We start from the raw sequence: 18,269 nt of genomic DNA, 5'->3' as shown, positions 1-18,269 counted from the left end.
TGGTGGGATATGTTGTTGTTGGAGGTGGTGGTGGTGGGAATGGTAAGCTGGTGGTGGTGGTGGGATATATTGTTGGTGGTGGTGGGATATGTTGTTGTTGGAGGTGGTGGTGGTGGGAGGTGGTTGTGGTGGGAATGGTAAGCTGGGGTGGTGGTGGGATATGTTGTTGGTGGTGGGATATGTTGTTGTTGGAGGTGGTGGTGGTGGGATTGGTATGCTGGTGGTGGTGGTGGGATTGGTAAGCTGGTGGTGGTGGTGGGATATGTTGGTGGTGGTGGTGGGATATGTTGTTGGTGGTGGTGGGATATGTTGTTGTTAGAGGTGGTGGTGGTGGGATGTGGTGGTGGTGGGAATGGTAAGCTGGTGTGGTGGTGGGATATGTTGTTGTTGGAGGTGGTGGTGGTGGGATGTGGTGGTGGTGGGATTGGTATGCTGGTGGGTCAGCTCATAACTTGATGATCTAAACAGCCTGCCTATTATAATTTTTGTTAAACAAGCATTTTATAATATTTCATCAGGGAAGGTCTAATTTCGTCCTTTTAATTTGTTCTAACAGAGGGCCTGTTGTCACGATGGCGAGGCATGCTCAGCCTCCGTCCTGGGAGCTTAACCGACTGAAACACTGAGTGAGCCCCGGGAGGCAGAGGGCCCGGAGGAATCACGAAGTAGCCTGGGCGTCAGGAACGCCTGCAGCTCGCTCAGCGCCTGCGCTCTGAGCGGGGAGGCGCTCCATGTTCGCCGAGACCGCAGGAGTACACACAAATGACGCCAAGCCTTCTTGTTGAAAGGGTCATGCTTTTCAAAGTGTTTATGTGTAGAGTATGGAAGAAATAAAACAAAACCAGAGAACTGCCAAGAAATACTAAGGAGAAGGAAGATGGGGAGGGTGACTACCCCAGAGAAGTGGTAGAGCAGGCAGCCTGCGGGGCCAGGGCTTATCGGGCGTGAGCACCGCGCCCGCACGCTGGGCACGAAGTAGTGGTGAACGGTGATATCAGCGCCATGCGGAGGGGGCAGACAGCACAGCCAGGGCACCGGTGCCTGGCAGGACATGCCTCGGCCTCCTGCGCCCTCGGCCAGCAATGAGTCCAGCCTGTGGCGGAGCAGACCACAGGGCACAGTGCTAGAGCATGATCCAGGACTTAAGCAGAAATGATAGACACAGTGTCCTTCTATATACACAGATAACAAAATGTAAGCACCCCCGGGCACAGGCCACTGTCTCCCCCACCGTCCCGTCCCGTCCCCCAAGCGGGACTCGCTGACCCTGGACGCAGAGAGGAAGCCCCGGGGAGGACCCGCTTTGGCTGGCGAATCCTGGCTCTAGTCCTTCACCAGGAGACAGTGGGGTGCCCACATGCCCCCGCGTGGAAGCTCATTCATCCCTGTTTCCAAAAGGAAGTAAACCCCTGCCCAGTGGCGATTCCTGAGCAAAGAGACGCTTCCTCACGGGTGAGGCCGCTCCTGACTGACCAGGGTCACCACTGGGGCAGAAAGGCCCCCCGGGGGGTGCTCTCGGTGAGGCGACGGTCACCCCACGGTGCAGAGGAGAGCTTTGGTCTTGTCTACCCACTCCCACCAACAAGACGAGAGCGGCAGGTCCTGGGCACAGCACGCCTGGGCCGTGTGCCCACACAGGCCTGGCTTTCAGACCCCGCAGACATCACTGGGGACAGCGCTCGGCCGTGTGTCCGGACTTGGGGCTGGATGCTTTCAGTGGGAGGGCTGCCCTGTGCAGGGTACAGGTGGAGCAGCACCCCTGGGTGCCAGGAGCACCCCTCCTGTGACAACCAAAAGGTCCCCAGGCATTGCCAACGTCCTCTGCGGGCGAAACTGCCCCGCAGAGAACCGGGTAGAGCAGGCCTGCATTCTCACCGGATCGTGTTTGTTGGTGCCACTTGCGGCAGCGTCACGGAACATGCTATGTTGAAAAAGCATCATTTGCCCTTTTCAGTGTCATTGCCCAGCTAATCTTTTCACTCCTGTTCTGGGTAACAGTGTTTCAGGGCTCGGCCCCTCCCGAAGGCTGGTGGATTTCACTACTTCAGAAAAGTGCTGCTCCTTCACGTGAGAAAACCAGGACAGCTCAGGGTCTGAAAAGCGGGTTCCTCAGGGCAGGGGCCTCGCGCTTGGTGGGTGTGGGGTGGGCGCTGGCCGGCTGCGGGGGGTGGGGTTCCTGGGAACCTGACCGGCCGCTCCTGCGGGCTGCGGTCCGTCCTCTCCCGCGCCTCCCGGCCTCGTTCCGCGGCCGGCCAGCGGGGGGCGCGGGCTCTCCGCTCGGAGCGCCGACCGCATCCCCGTTTGCCCCAAGGTCACGGCTCCCCAGCTCGCTTGCCCGCTCGCCGGCCGGCCGGGCGGGAATTCCGGGGGCCTTCGGGGCTGAGACCCCGGCGCGGGCGGGGCCGGGGCCGGGGAGGCGGTCACAATGGGCCAGGAGGGAAGCGCGGGGCCGGGGCCACACCGTGGGCGCCGCCACCGGACTCCGCGCCCGGAGGGAGGGTGCGCGCAGAGCCCGCCGCCCCGCGCCACCCGGAGCGCGGAGCCGGTGCCGCCCAGGTCCCCGGGCGCGGCCGCGGGAGGCGCTCCCCGCGCGGCGGGCGCAGCCTGGAGGGCGCTGTCCCCGCCGCCCCCCCGCCCCCCCCCGCTGCGGGCGGGACCGCACCTCCGCCCTCACCTCCCGCCGCCAGGTCCGCCGGCCCCTCCCCGGCCGCCGGCCGCCCCAGGCACCGAGTTGGCGGGAGCCTATAAAAGCCGGTGACGGCGCGGCCGCGGACACACCGTGCCGGCCCCAGCCGCCGCTGGACGCGCCAACTCCTGCCCCGCCCGACCCGCCGCCACCATGTCCCACCACTGGGGGTACGGCCCGCACAACGGTGAGTGCCGCCGGCCCGCACCTGCCCGGCCCAGGGCCCCTGCGCGGGGTGCCCACCGCCCGGCCCTGTCCGCTGCCCCAGTCCCCGCGTCCGGCGCGCACAGGCCCAAGCGCGGGGGGTGGGGGGGGGTACCCTCAGCCGGAGACGCGAGGACAGCCCCTCCTGGGTCCCTGCCGGACACCCCCTACCTGGACCCAGGAGAAGAGAGAAAGGTTGTAAGGGGAAACGCTAGGTGTTGGTGGCAGAAGTCAGGGGCCCGCTCCCCCACACCCACCCTCAGCGCCACCTGTGGCTAAGGCTCCTGCACTGGCACCAGGACCGCTTGTCCCTGGCATTTCTCTGCGGGTAGAATTCCTTGCCCTGGACGGAGTTCACCCTTCACCTCTGACCCTAATGTCAGGGGTCACCAGGAGCTGGCTTGCCCGGCGGATCTGGGCTGTCAGAGTCAGAGGACGTGGGATGGCTGGAGCTGTGTGGCGCTCCGGCTGCTCTAACTGCTCCCCACACATGGATGCCCATTCTCACGCAGTCCCTATGGGAGGCGGCATTATTAACCCACGGTACAAAGGGGAAACCGAGGCAGGGGTGTTTTCCCGAAGGTTACTGGGCTCGGTGGTGCCGCCCAATGGGAACCTGCATCGCTGCCCTTTCCTGGGGAGTGGGGTCCTGTCCCCACACGGGGCTCACGCGTCCCTTCCCACCCAGGGCCCGAGCACTGGCACAAGGACTTCCCCATTGCCAAGAGCAACCGCCAGTCCCCCGTGGACATTGACACCAAAGCGGCCACTCACGACCCTGCGCTGAAGCCCCTGACGGTGTCCTACGAGCAGGCGGCGTCCAAGCGGATCCTCAACAATGGCCACGCTTTCAACGTGGAGTTTGACGACTCCCAGGACACAGCAGGTCGGTGGTCAATGCCTAACTGGTGCCTTTTACCCCAAAGCTGTTTCCCAGTGAAGGGGGACCCTTCTCAGCCCGGAAGAGCCAGGCTGGGGACGGGCACAGGTGCCAGGCTCAGAAGGGCAGGCCGATGACCTTGAAGTGACCTGGGCTGCTCCTCCCGGAGTCAGTCCCGGGTCCCTTGCAGCATGGAGAACCTGGGCCCTGCCTCTGAAAATTCCACGAGGCAAGGTCCCTGGCAAGAAAGACCAACAGTGTGTTTCGCAGAATTAGAACATCCAAGTTCTGTTTCTCTCTCAAGTGTCTGCTCTCTCCCTCTCCATTCCTCTCTCTCTGAAATCAACAAAAATATAATTTTAAAAATTAGAACTTCTAAGTTCTAAGTTTCACTCTCACATCGATATTTCTCTCCCTTCCTCTCTCTCTAAAAATCAATGGAAACATGTCCTTGGGTGAGGATAAAAACCAACAACACCCCCCACCCCCAAATTCTTGGAAACAAAATTCGGAGTATTTTCTGGGTGTGGGGCTGGTGCGATAAAGATGGTATCTGCCGAGAAATTCATCCCACAGATGAAGATGGTTAAGAGCTGGTGGCTATACTTGGCCCATTACTGACAAAACCAATTACCGTCATTTGATTGTAATGAGCTGTTACAGGGCGCTCGCTGAACGCTGTGTTTTTCCTTGTGTAGAAATAGAGCCCCCCTCCCCCATCCTCCCATTCAGCCATAGCCGTGCCTCTTGGCCCACTGGGTGATGTTATTGCCCTGTTTTCCCGAGCGCTGCCCTCTGAAGGGCAGTGACCGCTGCTGCAAACACACGGGCGGGCGCTGTGGAGGGCCCCCCGGACGGATGAGAAGGAGCGCTCGATGGGGCCGCTCCGACTGTGCAGGGGTGGCCCGCCGCTCTGGCTGTCAGTGTAACCAGCCCTCAGGGCCTTCCCTGTCCGCCCAGCACTCACCCAGCGCATGCAGCACCGTTCTGAAAAAGGCCTTCTCCACCCGTCCCCATGTTAACCTTTCTTGACACTGGGCTTTCTAAATAGTGATCTGGGAAGACAGGCTGATGGAGGGTGATGTGGACATGATCTGAGAAGTGTGTTCACCCTGTGCCCTGGGTCACCTCACCCAGCACACACACGCACACGCATGCACACATGGACACACAGGCATTCCGGCGTAGTGTCACGATTTCCTTGGTTTTGAGGATTAGAGTTGGTTGGTGGGGAGGGGGGTCCCCTGGAGACACTTCTGTGGGTTTCTGCCGCATCACCTTCCCCAGCGCGCCCGCCACTCCAAGCAGCAACGCTCGGCGACTAAGTTAAATGTGAGGGAGACAATCCTTTCCGCGTGTGGAGATGGTAACAGGACAAGGCCGAAGGTCTTGGCGGTATTGTACACAGAGAAGGGAGCTATAGCACTTCATGTTTGGTTATTTCAAAAACAAAAGAAGTCAGCTACTTCAGTCTGCAGCTGTCAGCTTGTTTTTTAAAGAGACAATGTGCATTCAGTGCTGCCAGTGAAATCATTGTTTCCCGTGGGTATCCCAGTGACAGACCTCCCTGGATGCTACAGAGAATCCACTATAACCACGTGCCGACTGCATGCTGAGAGTCTTTCTGGGACAATGAGAAAACAAATGGAGCCGTGCACCGTGTTAGCGGCGTGTATCTCGGGGAAGGGGGGCAGCATTTGGTGGTCGCCGTGAGCCTCGCCGGGGTCCGTGGCCCTGGTGGCAGCAGCCTGGCCTCAGAGGTTTGCTTTCTCACCTGGGAACCTGGAGTGAGCGTGGCGTCCGCCTGAGGGGGAGGCGTGTGCTGAGCTCTGAGGTTACCGCCAGCACGCGGTGGGGTTCCAGTCTGGTTTGTCAGGGTACCTGCAGGTCCCGTTTATCATACGAAAGGTGTCCTGCTGGTTCCTCCATGCTCCAAGCGGTAGCTGTGCGCCCTGCCGCGCTCCTGCCGCTCCTGGTGGGTTTTTCCACGGGCAGGGGCTGACCACCTGGCTTTCCGTCTCTGTGAGCCACACATGCATTTTTAACGTGGGCCGTGTTTAGATTGAACCGAGGACACAAGTGGTTTAGTTTAGGGAGGGGCTCAAATCCACGCCGTGGGGACACATGTGCTTCACTTGGTTCTCATTTTAAAAATCCTCACTAACAAGGAGATGCAAGGTCAGGCAGCACCGAGGGCCGGCGGGGGCTGGGCACCTCTGGAGAAAGAGGGGCGTGATGGGCTGGGTCCGGAAGTCTCGCAGGGCAGCAGGGCGGAGGAAACGGCGGCCTGGGCTGGCCGGGTCTCGGTGAGGCCCAGGCCAAGGCTTGGAGGGCTCCCGGCGCGCAGCACCTGCTGGCACGGCTGGGAGGCGCGGGAACCGGACAGGCGGGCGCAGAAGGACCTGCTCTCTTCGCACGTGAAAGGCTCCTTTGTAACTGTTCAAACACTGCAACACCCTCAGTGGTTTTGTTAAACAAGGAAGCTTGTTCTCTTTTCTAGAATGCAGAATGTATTAAATATTGATGGTAAGGGAAAACACACCCACGGAATTAAAACAGAACCAAAGCGATCGCACCAGGCAGGGGAACAGTCTTAGACTTTTTTCAAGATCCTGGACTCTCAGGTTAGGAGAAGCGGCCGCCGGGTGTAAGGGAGAGGCTGGCCTCCCGCTGCGGAGGGACTGCCTGGGGACCTCAGAATAGAAGGGAAGAGAAATCTTCAAAAAATAACCACGGTTAACACAGCACGCACGGTTTCCAGCACACTGCGCTTTTCTGTCCATGTAAGTCTCAGCACAATTTATCCCTCAGGCCACCAATTTCTTTAAGTAGACAGTTTAACTTCTCTTTTTGTTAGGAGTTATTGTTATGCTGTTTGCATTTTTTATATCCTTTGCCACTTATTTTATACTTTAAACCCTTAAATTTATTTCCTTTTCCCTCCCTCAGTGAGATTTCAGTCTTCTAGCACTTCTCAGAGGCTCAGATTTTCAAATATATCCTAACTGCTATCTCATCTCCAACTGAAATAACTGGGAGTCGGGAGCTGAGCCGGCAGAAGTTATTGCTGTGTTTAAGCCCAAGGAATTCTTTCTGCCTGTGGAGGTAATGGGCTGTGACCGGAGCTTGGGTTAAAGCCCTCATCCATCTTCTAAATTCCTTTAAAAACAAACCACCTTAAATTAATGGAAAATCGTTAATCTTGTTAGAGCTTTTTAATTATTAAAAAATAACTCCCCCTGCATGAGATCTTTTATTACTAGCTTTATTTGAGAGAAAAGAACAGCATTCAAAATTCCTAATTCCTGCTAACTTATTAACTTTTATTAATGTGTTTAAAACTCTCCTGCTTTATTGCAAAGTTAGAGGCAAATATCATTGAAAAATAATGTCCGGATTATTGGGCTAATCCATACACAGCTCTCATTATTTCTGTGTTGTGTGTTTTTTGAGAAATTGGAATGTTTGCATCTGTTCATATTAATTCAAAAAGAAGAAGGCAGGCAGCCGGCTGTGCTGGCCCCGGGCGAGCAGACCTGCTCTGGGCACATTCTGGGTCCTGCTTGCTTTTCAGGAACTCACTGTTGACGCTGTTAAACTTTCCTGCCACAGACAACCTTAGACCGAAAGGAAGCAGCCACAGCCAATGGGAGGGCTTGTCCTGCACAGCACAACCCTAACCCAACCCCACAGAACGGCAGCACACCGTACTGATCACGTTCATGGCTGTGTGTGTGTGTGTGTGCGTGTGTGTGTGTGTGCGTGTGTGTGTGTGTCTGCGTGTGCATGTGTCTGCGTGTGTCTGCGTGTGCCTGTGTCTGCGTGTGTGTCTGCATATGTGTGTGCGCCTGCATGTGTCTGCACGTGTGTGTGCGCACGTGTGTGTCTGCGTGTGTGTGTGTGTGTGTGCATGTGTGTGCGTGTCTGCGTTCGAGTCCGCAGTCCCTATAGTAGAGGGTGACGGTCTGCCTCCAGGAGCCCTCAGGCCGTGTCCGGAGTGTGTGACAGAGGTGAACTCCCACCCCGCTCAGCCTGTGCAGCGCTGCCAGGCCCTGTCTGTGCACACACTGGAGTCTCTTATGCTTGGACAGCTGCCCTCCGCCTGCCTCTACAAACTGTCCTCTTGCATTTCCGCGTGTCACCTGGAGCGAGGGGCAGCCTGCCATTTCGCTCCTCAGAAGCAGCGGTCCTCTTCTCCCTGGTCCGCCCGGACGTCCGCTCTCCCTCGTGGGGAGGCCTGGCCGCCGCCGCCAGGAAGGCCACAGGGGTGTCTTCTGATTATTCACGGAGAACGTGGCTCACCTGTTGGAAATGCTGTGTTAGTGGATTTATTTCTTCACATTGTTGATAGAAAACTCCTTAAATTTTAAGTTTAAACCAAAGGTCATTGGTTAGTTTATTGGTATTTTGGATTTAAGAGAGATTATTGACTTCCACTGAGGTCTTTGTTCTTTGGATGCATTTTATATTAAGTGCTCATGTGATTTGGAAGAAAAAATTCAAAAGCGTTAAAATGTCAGTTTTTAATTTGTATGGGTGGTCTGATTTATCTCAGTTTGACTGGCGTGAATGTCTTAATTTTACAAACAACCTATATTAGACATAATTTTCCCACGTAATCTGTACAGGAAGTCAGATTTGTCTAGACCCGTGGTCGGCAAACTGCGGCTCGCGAACCACATGCGGCTCTTTGGCCCCTTGAGTGTGGCTCTTCCACAAAAGCCCACGGCCTGGGTGAGTCTATTTTGAAGAAGTGGCGTTAGAAGAAGTTTAAGTTTAAAAAATGTGGCTCTCAGAAGAAATTCCGGTCGTTGTCCTGTTGGTATTGGGCTCTGTTGACTGATGGGTTTGCCGACCACGGGGCTGGACTACTTGGCGCTTCCTTTGCAGTTTGTGTATTTAGCTGTGTTGTGACCCCCGAGGCAGTGAAGGCTGCAGCGCCCGGGCGGGGGGTGGGGGATCGGGGCTTCGGGTGCGTGGGAGCCGCGTGGGTCTGTCCTTCCCCCGTGGAGCGCGTTTCCACCAGGCAGTAGGCCATGCCTCGTCCGCCCCACGGCCTCGTTGCCTTTTACAGAAACAACTTCTGCTATTTTTAAACCTTATTTTTGCAGTAGAAAAGCAGGTTTCATTTTAAACGGGGGAAGTTAGACGGTGACCTGAGACAGCCAACGTAAAGCGGGTAAATGAGCAGACCCAGAGGCATCCGCTTCCCAGCTTCCAACACACGCCCCTTTGCTGTTTCTCGGTTAAAAAGACAGGTTACAGCCCAGGGCACGTTATTATCATAACACTGCTCTGGGGGACTTCACTGACCAGACTTCACGTTAAGGATTTTGAGAAGTAACCAACTAGTTGAAGAAGGCCAGCAATGCAGCTTTCAATAGCAAGTAAACATTAACTGTAATAATCTTCTGAAATTACAACAGGCTTACAGTTTACGTAGCAGCATAGTTTTATTTTAATAGGAGTGGAAGCAGGTATTCGGTAATGACAGATTAGCATGGAATGTGTTTAATCATTGAGCCCAGAGCTTCACTTACTTTTCCTTTTCAGGATTAGGAAGTCCTGTTTAATAAACGCTCATATGTGCTCTTGCCTGATTCTAAATGTTCTCTGTAAGAAGTCAATGAGGACGGAATCTTAAGATCCGCCAGGGAGAGTGGGAACTAGCTCTAAGCTGCATGATCTTTAAAGTTTAAGATTCTGACAAGATTCTTCACCTGGAGGGAGATCAGTCAGCTCAGATTTTACTTAACTCATTTTCCCACTTGGGAGAATTAATGATGTTACAAATGGTTTTTATGATCAGCCAGCCAGTTAGTTAGTAGCTTTAAGAAGTTATAAAGAAATTAATTCCAACATCAATTTATTTCATAAACAAGTATTTTGTTTTAAGGTTATATAATTATGAAAAATAGGAATTATCTCGTTTTTGAAAAAGCCTATTTGGGGTGATAAGGCTAATTCTTTTCTCATAGACTTATGAGGTTAAAAAAAGCTTTTACAATTTATTGCTATTAAGTTTCAAGAGGTGTGATTTTTGTCAGAAAACATGCAAATTGATGTTTCTTAGCAGCTCTATAACATAGCACTATTTCTGATTTATGGGATTTTTCATTCTTCCTCTCTCCTGCCCGTGAAAAGGAGAGCCGCAGCCAAGGCCCCGCAGGAGCCACAGAAAGGCCTCCGCCGGGCCTCCCGCCGGCTCCCCTGCTCCCCAGTAGATGAGAGCGCTGCTGCCTGTACGCACACTGAGCTCAAGGGAAGCCGTGAGTGCTCTCCATCAGACTTGGTCCCTTTGGTTGCAGAGCCAAAGTGTGGGCTCATTCTTTCATGAATTATAAACCCAAACTAACAAAGTATACTCCTGGGAACAGATGTTTAATCCCAGTTCTGGAAAAAGTAAAGTTGAAGTAGTAGAACTAAACTAATTTTAAAAGCTTTAAAATATACTGGTTAAATCCCATTCATACACACAGGTCAGGTACAAAGTTTTCGGCGGGAATGCGGAAGCAGCGACCTCTTACTATGTTAATCCTCTCTTAAGACACAACTGGTTACAGATACATTGTGGTCTAACACCCTGATTTCTAGGACTGATTTTTCTGTAATTAATACCTGAACAGTAGAATCATGAGATAGTTATTCAAGTTAGAATTTGAAGTTCTTGGAGATAATAGAGCACCTCACACTGCATATAGTATGTGATCAGTACCTAGTGGAGTAAACAATTGGATATACCCATTTTACAGATGAAGAAGTTAAGGTCAGAGAGGTTAAATAAAAATTTTAAAGGGACGAAGCTAGTCAGTAGCTTTTGGGTTTGGATGGTCACTGCTACTAAAGAATTTGGAAAGCCAGTATGAGGAAGATAGGATTTTACAGCATTGAGATCAAGAATGCTGGTATCTCAGAAATTCTGGCTTGTAGGACTGTTCTGACAGGTTAGCTGAGTCGCCTCGGGACAGTCCCGGGCAGAGAGGCTGCCACATTTGTGCGAATGTGCCGGAGGCCTGCGCTGGCCAGCAGCGCCTGGAACGAACTTCCTCCGTGACTCACAGAGGAGTCGGTAGCTTCCTTAATATTTCTCCTCTCTGCCCTGACCCTATGACCCCAAAGCAAACCCAGAAGAGAAGTGCCACTGTGCTCAGAAGACAGAGGGGAAAGCATGGTCCTTTAGGCAACACGCGTGAGGAACAGCTGCAGCGGGTTCTGTTCCGCACTGGGGGCCAACCTGAGCCCGGGTTGAATTTTCAGAGTGAAAATGTTCTGTGGGGCACATATGCAGCCCTATGCAGTGGGATTCAAATGCAACATTTATAGTGTGCGTTTCATAGCACATGTGTGAGTATGCACGTGTACACACGTGTGTACACACACACACACACACACACACGCGTATATCTTTACATTTCAGTGCTGAAGGGAGGACCCCTCGCCGACACCTACCGCCTGGTCCAGTTCCACTTTCACTGGGGCTCGTCCGATGGGCAGGGCTCGGAGCACAGAGTGGACCAGAAGAAATACGCCGCAGAGGTGACCTGAGCCTGCTTTCCTCTGGGAAGCAGTGACACTTACTTCGCATTGACTTCAAAAGCTTAACTTTGCAAATCCGGCTTAAGCAGGGGAACCGCTTTTTACACAAAAGACTTCACGCTTGCTCTGGCTTCTCCAAGGACAGCCTTGGCGGAGCGAATGATTCCAGTGGGCGGGCCCCGTCTTCCCCTAAACCTAGAACAGAACGGGCGCTGCCCGCAGAATAGGCAACTCTTGCTGTTGATGAAATCACTTGCGAGAAGGCCAGACAGTTTAAATAGAATTAGAATGAAGGAAAGGGTTGCGTTTAAAATGCCCAGAGACCACAGTGTGTGTGTGGGGGGGGGGGGGGGTGGGGGGGGGGGTCTGGGTCCCGTTCTGTCCGTCCTCACTGCATGCTCTGTCTCTGCCCCAGCTGCACCTGGTTCACTGGAACACCAAGTACCCGGACTTCGGGACGGCCGTCAAACAGCCCGATGGGCTGGCTGTTCTGGGAGTTTTTTTGAAGGTTAGTGGACGGCCCAGGTCTTCCCCCTGTTTTCCGGAAAGGTGAGCCAGACAGGACACTCTCCAGAGAGCCTGGGTGGAGCTGGGACCACGCAGGGCTGAGAGGGGTTGGTGCTGTTTCAGGTGGGTGTGGGGTGCGCCCTGTGAGAGGGGCAGGGAGCCAGAGGTGCACTGCCTCATCCACTGGTTCCTCACCTCGAGCCGGACAGGCGCTGTGGGGAGGACAAGCTCTCCTCTGCCCGCGAGGCTCTCCCGGCCGGCCAGGCGGCCCACTAGACAGGAGGCAAGAGAAAATCACCCGTGGAGTACAGGCGTCTGTGTGGGAGCCCCGCAGACGGGAGTCGGAGACCTCGGGCAGGAGAGGGAACCTGGGCTAGGAGGCATCCGAGCTAGGGCTGGGGAGGGCCCGGGCCCGCAGGTCGCTGCAGGAGGATAAGAAGAGCCGCCCCGTAATCAGTAGTTTCCCTGCCCTGCAGCTCTGACAAAAGAAGTCATCTCTGCTCACCTCTTCTGAGCACAGCCTCTCACCAAGTTCTTCCACGCAGTTAAAGTGGGGAGGAGGGGTAGAAGTTTGCTAGGGTTGGCTTTAGCTCCACACAATCTGCACCCCACAGAGGCACACCGGGTGCTTATTGGGACCCCCAAAAGCTAAAGGAAGGGCGGGCTCTGCAGGGCTGAAGCACGGGGCTCCATAGTGGGGAATTTCAGGGAACGGGGACGGGGAAGGTTGAGCTGCCATCCAGACAGTTGTAAAGCCAGCGGAGTCCCTGGGCTGGACTGTGTCAAGGCGGGAGCCCCGTGTCTGTGAAACGGCCCAGGGAGAGCACGGGAGGCGCGGATTAAATGATGGAAGGAACCCGGGGCCGAGGGGTGGGGAGGCAGGAGGGCAGGAGAGCCGGGGAGAGTGTTAAAAGCGAGGGCGGCAGCGGCGAAGGCCCACGAGAAGGTGCGGCGAGCCCGGGCCGGTGTCCTTCCTCCTGAGCTGAGAGCGCGGTGGCCCTGAGAGGCTGCGCAGCTCGCCTGGCCGGCCGGCCGCGTGGGGAGGGCTGAGGGGGGCCAGGTAGCGAGTGCGGGCTTTGGGTTTCCTCTTTGGAGAAATTTTATGATAGAACTGCCCAGATCCAACGGGCGTGGCACCCCTGTCATCCAGCACCTTGTCCCGTGTCTGTCTCTAGGTCGGCGATGCTAAGCCAGGCCTCCAGAAGGTCATCAACGCGCTGGCCTCCATTAAAACAAAGGTACCGTGCGTGTCCCGCCACCCCCGGGGGCTTTGGGGAAACGCTTTTGTTCAAATGGAATAGTTTGGGCTTGACAAGGGGTGTTCGGAAGAGCAATTAGTAGAGGTAAAATGTCGCTTACATATTTATTTACCTCTTTTAATCCAAAAGTCGATCCTGATGCCCGTCCAAGTTAGACTGGTGTTTATGTAATCTTGCGTCCCCGTCCACGCGTCCATGTGCGCGTCAGGGGCTCGTGCCTGGGAGGAGGCGGAAAGGTCGCCCGGCCCGCTGGTCACTCACCCCATCTGGCCGGGATTTCCTGAGGACCGGCCACTGCACGCCGTGGTGAACACCGTGAACGGGCCCCGCCTCGCGGAGGTTCGGCCCCGTGGCCTCCTTGAATTGATGCACCCCCTGGTGAAACCCTTGCTACGCACAGCTGCGCCGAGGCCAGTGGGCATCGGCGTAAATTAAACGCGGCAACCGCCGGTGGCAGCCCTGGCTCCGCAAAGCTTGTGCTCACAGCAGCCTCTGACTTCCGAAACGCTCACCCCCACCTCCAGCTGGACGCCCTGGACGCCTGATAAGCCTGATCTGAAAGCGCTAACTCAGAAAGACACCCGCACCCCACGCTCACTGCGGCGTTATTCCCGACAGCCAGGACGGGGCGGGCCAGGGTCCACACCCAGTGAGCGGACCAAGGGCCTGCGATGCCGGAGGGACTCTGACTTGGCCATGAACAACGAAACTGGCCGTTTGTGGGGCGCCGGGCTGAGAGGAGTCAGTTCTCCTGCTCACGGCTGTGTTTCGGGGAGACGTCTCTGTTAGGCACCTTTTATTCTGTTTCCCGGGGGTGGGCCTCTCGTTAAAAATGCAGCGTTGTGGCTGTTAGGTGTGCCGCCCCCCGGCCAGGAGGCTCTAACCGGAGTGTCCCTTGTGCAGGGTAAGAGCGCCGCCTTCCCTGGCTTCGACCCGAGCGGGCTGCTTCCCGGGAGCCTGGACTACTGGACCTACCCCGGCTCGCTGACCACGCCGCCGCTGCTGGAGTGCGTGACCTGGATCGTGCTTCGGGAGCCCATCAGCGTGAGCAGCGAGCAGGTGGGAGTCCCGACGGCGGGCGGGCCGGGTGCGGGAGCTGTGGAGTCAGCCGACCTGGTACCCTCCTGGTGTTCTGGCCGCGGAGCAGGGTGCGCAGAGCTGAGCGAATAGCACGCGATAAACATTGCTCGCTATTAACCATCACCTCAGGCTGTACACATGGACAGACGGAGGGTGCGGGGCGAGGTGCCTGTCACCGAACGGGTGCTCTTCTGTGACACTGAGGAAGCGAAGCCCTGCGCCATGACCTGTCATGCCCAAGGTCACACGCGTCAGGACGCTCCTCGGCTCCCTGACAGCTGACGAAGGCGAGCGGGCCTGGCAGAAACCACTGAACTCGGTCCACGCGGCCAGCGTGGCCGGAGGCCGAGACAGACCCCTCGCCGTGCGTTGGGTGCAGTGCGGTCGGTGCGGGCAGGTGGTTAATGCCTGCAGTCCCAGCGGGGCAGGGGCAGGGGCGGGGCAGGTCACCGCCATCAACTTCAATCCAAGTTGACTCTGTGGGGTGACTGTGGGACTATTACTGAGCCAGATAGCTCAGGCTGTTGACTGGTGGCTGCTGACCTTCATTCGTTCAGATCAAGTCTCGATCTCCAGGGTGGGGTGTGCAGGAGGCAGCCAATCGATGATTCTCTCTCGTTACTGATGTTTCTCTCTCTTCCTCTCCCTTCCTGCTTAAAAAATAAAAGATTCACCCTAGCCAGTCTGGCTCAGTGGACAGAGCATCAGCCTGTGAACCAAGGGCAAGCTGCAGGCTCCTCCCTGGCCCGGGCCCTGGTCAGAGCTCATGCAGGAGGCAACCAATCGATGTATTTCTCTCATATCGATGTTCTCTGTCTCTCCCTCTCTCTTCCACTCTCCCTAAAATCAATGGAAAAATATCCTCGGGTGAGGATTAACCATAAATAAATAAATAAATAAATAAATAAAATAAAAATACAAAGACCCACCAAGACAAGGACTGGGCTCCCACTCGGCACAGCCCTCGGGTGTCCTGCGCATTTAAGCAGAGACGCCGGCCTGCCTCCGGCTCTGGGCTGGCCGACCGTGGGCCCCACCTAACCGCACAGGTGCTGTGGTTTACCCTCCCTAGGCAGAAGCAGAGCTTAATTTTCACTTAGGATTGTTGCTATGTTACACCTCAGGGTATGAAGTCAGAAGGAACGAAGAAAGGATGGAAAATGTCCCCACCACCAGCAGCAGCGATTCCCAGCGTGTGTCATGGAAAGGTTTCCGTCTGTGCACGCATGCGTGTGCACTCTGTGGTTATCTTGGGGTCCCGTGAGATGTGCACATGGATACATGCTGCTGTGAACATAGGGGAGCCCAGTTCAGATGTGACCCAGCACATGCCTCAGCACCGCCGTGAAACGCTTCTTTTTCATTTTTAATCTTCTCTGTGTCTCTTAGATCACGGCGTTCCGCAAGCTTAGCTTCAACAAGGAGGGGGAGGCGGAGGAGCCCATGGTGGACAACTGGCGCCCGCCGCAGCCCCTGCACTGCCGCCAGGTCCGGGCGTCCTTCCAGTGAGGCGCGGCGGTCCCCAGCGCCCGAGGCCCCGGCGCGGAGCACAGGCCCACGCGGCGAAGCGGACCGCTGCTCTGCGTCCGACTGCTGGGCCCCCCACTACACCCTTCCTGTCCCCCCGCCCCCCCCATGCGCTTGCTATTCCCGTGGGAGGAGCCGGCCGCTGTCCGGCGAGGCAGCGGCGCGGTGGTTGGTGCTTTGCTGGGTGGTGGCCTTTCCGTAAGAAGCGATTAAAGGGATCCGAGAGGAACCTGCCTGTCACAGCGCGTGGCCGTGGCCGTGGCCGTGGCCGTGGCCTCACACGGAGATGTGACAGACAGGACGAGGCGGCTCAGATCTGCACGTGCGGTGCGCTGAGCCTGTGACGTGAATCAGGTAAAAAGCTCAGGATTCTGTGTGAGTGAACCAGACGGGACCAATGTTCTGACTCCAAGATGTTGTACAAAAGAGAAGTTTAAAGTCCGTATGTATTTGTAGCAACGTCGTCGTGCCTGTGACGTCTGCTGTAGCTCAGTGACGTGAGCGCCGTGTCCGTGAGGCGGGATCTGTAGCCGCTGGTACCGTGGTGGCTGCGGCACAGTACACTCCACCCAGAAACAAGTCCTCTGTTCACAAATGCCGTATTTGGGGAACATCCTCTAATAAAACCGGTTTCTCTTTGGGGCGCTGTGTTTTGTGCTGGAGGAGTGGGCGTGTGTGGTTATAATTCCATCGGTTCATGGTGGGGTGACCATGTCGGCTCACTCGGGATGGAAGGAACCCGAAGGTCCGTGCCCGTCTGCCCAGGGAGAGGGGCGCGGCCGGAATCCACGGCTGCCTGGGGGAGGGGGGGGGGAGTGGCCTCTCAGCCTCGCTGTGTCAGCAGGTTTCCATATCTGCCCGCTCCGGCCACGGCGGGGTGACAGGGAGCGGGCCTGGACTTGTGAGCCGCCCCGGTCCTTGCTGGCCTCTTGGGGTGACCTTTCTGCGAGGGAATCTGGGTAAAGGCTGGCTGGCCTGGGCCCCGACCTGCGTGTGCTGACATCTTTCATCTGGTCTGGGCGGGACCCATGGCCGAATGTATCCCCGCCATCACCTCCAGTCGCCAGGCCCCGCCCACTCCTATCATAGCCCAGGGGTCAGGTATGAGGGACCCCCCGCCACACAGGGAGAGCCCCCCACAGGGACAGCTGCCTCTTCTGACCAGGTCGTGAGTCCTTGCTCCCCTCACCACCCACGTTTGGTTCTGAACATGGGTGGGACAGGGACATCTTCCTCTCTCACACACACACACACACACACACACACACACACACACCCCACCCCCGCCCCCGCACGCTGGGTCAGAAAGCTGACCCTCCTTCCTGCGGGACCGCCCAGCCTCTCCTCCTCAGCGCTGACCTGGCCCCCGCCCTGCGCCACCCCACCCCCCCCCCCCCCCCCCCCGCAGGGGCGCCAGAGCAGCGAGCTGCACAGAAGGAACAGGGTTTCACAACAGGGGTGTAGGGATGATTGCACAGCAGTGGAATGTGCTTAATATTACGAACTGTACACTTACAAGGGGTAACATGGTAAGTTTTATCACAGTTTTTTAGAAGCCTGATAGGAATTACTTTCTTGTTATCCAGCGTTTCATTCCTCACCTCTGTCTGTTGAAAACGGGCATGTTTTGCACAAAACAAGCAGGTACTCACAAATCTCACTTAGAAGATGGGAAGGGCCTTGAACAAGCCTGGGCACCAGCAGGAGGGGGACTCGGGGTGACAAGTGCCCGAGGCCGGGCTGGCTCCGCAGTTCGATGGTCTGCACTGAAGCCTGGCTTTGCGTCTCAGCTGCAGGAACTGGGGCGAGCTCTAATCTCCTTAAATCTCCTGCTTCTCCTCTGCAACGTGAGGGGATAATACGAGCAAATCACCTCCGTTCCCGTGAGCGAACCCGTCACGGAACGCCAGCACACTCGGGAGCACCAGTAAGCATCAGCCACGACAGAGCAGCCACGAGGGGCCCCGACGTGCCAAGTGAAGTCATCAGGATTAGCCCGGGCAGACGGGCGCTGCCCGAACAGCCACCCCCTGTGCCCCGTCCTCCGCTCCTCCCGCCCTGAGGACCCCGTCTCCTTTCTGGGTGATGCCCCAGAATCCATGTATGTCCTGACCATCCCATGGAGTCTTTCTGTTTATAGCAACCAAAACTGCCCGAGGATGAAAATAAGCATTTCCCCCATTTGCTTCCGCGTCTAGAAAGCATTTATGCAACCAGAAGGCAAAATTCAGTGGCTTCTTATTGCACTGCCTCCTGCGACATGCATGGAAGGGGGGTTCTTAACCCTTCCCTGCCCAAGGGGACCACACAGCTCCTCCCCGAGGGCCGCGGGGCCGGCTGCAGCCCGGCCGTGGCGCCCAGATAAGCTCCCACCAGCCAGGCCTTCCTCCCGGGCTCTCACTTTCATTTTTCTGAAAGGAAGACGACGACTCTATGTCAGGCTGACATTCTTGTCTTATTGCTGACGACTCTGCAGAGCTCACTAGTATGCGCCATGCCAGTTGGAGGAAAAGTATTCGATACTTCGTATGCACCACTGTTATCAACAGACGTTAATAGGCAAGGCCTCAGAAACACATAAAAAGGAGAG

The 18,269-nt window shown here is 56.2% G+C and overlaps 1 protein-coding gene and 1 long non-coding RNA gene across 3 annotated transcripts; one reads left to right on the top strand and one right to left on the bottom strand.

The window, feature by feature from the left end:
- Nucleotides 1-790: 790 nt before the first annotated feature.
- Nucleotides 791-2,253, bottom strand: LOC129147238 (uncharacterized). Its single transcript, XR_008554603.1, has 2 exons — nt 1,876-2,253; nt 791-1,093 (listed from the first exon to the last, which is right to left on the bottom strand). It is a non-coding gene; the product is annotated as an uncharacterized LOC129147238 (long non-coding RNA).
- Nucleotides 2,254-2,699: 446 nt separating this feature from the next.
- Nucleotides 2,700-16,321, top strand: CA2 (carbonic anhydrase 2). Of its 2 annotated transcripts, XR_008554621.1 has the most exons (8): nt 2,700-2,873; nt 3,579-3,776; nt 11,188-11,306; nt 11,722-11,814; nt 12,989-13,051; nt 13,976-14,131; nt 15,542-16,054; nt 16,136-16,321. XR_008554621.1 is itself a non-coding variant. In XM_008160369.3 (7 exons), exons 1-7 carry the CDS (start codon nt 2,840-2,842, stop codon nt 15,659-15,661), a joined length of 783 nt encoding a protein of 260 aa, XP_008158591.2. In that variant the 5' UTR covers nt 2,700-2,839; the 3' UTR covers nt 15,662-16,321. The 2 variants fall into 2 exon arrangements, 1 of the variants encoding a protein (XP_008158591.2); XM_008160369.3 differs by having other exon boundaries at nt 15,542-16,321.
- Nucleotides 16,322-18,269: the final 1,948 nt, after the last annotated feature.

Source organism: Eptesicus fuscus, chromosome 19 (assembly GCF_027574615.1).
Source record: "Eptesicus fuscus isolate TK198812 chromosome 19, DD_ASM_mEF_20220401, whole genome shotgun sequence".
NCBI lineage: Eukaryota > Metazoa > Chordata > Mammalia > Chiroptera > Vespertilionidae > Eptesicus > Eptesicus fuscus.
The sequence above is the reverse complement of the archived record's forward strand: the minus strand, read 5'-3'. Positions and strand labels throughout refer to the sequence as shown.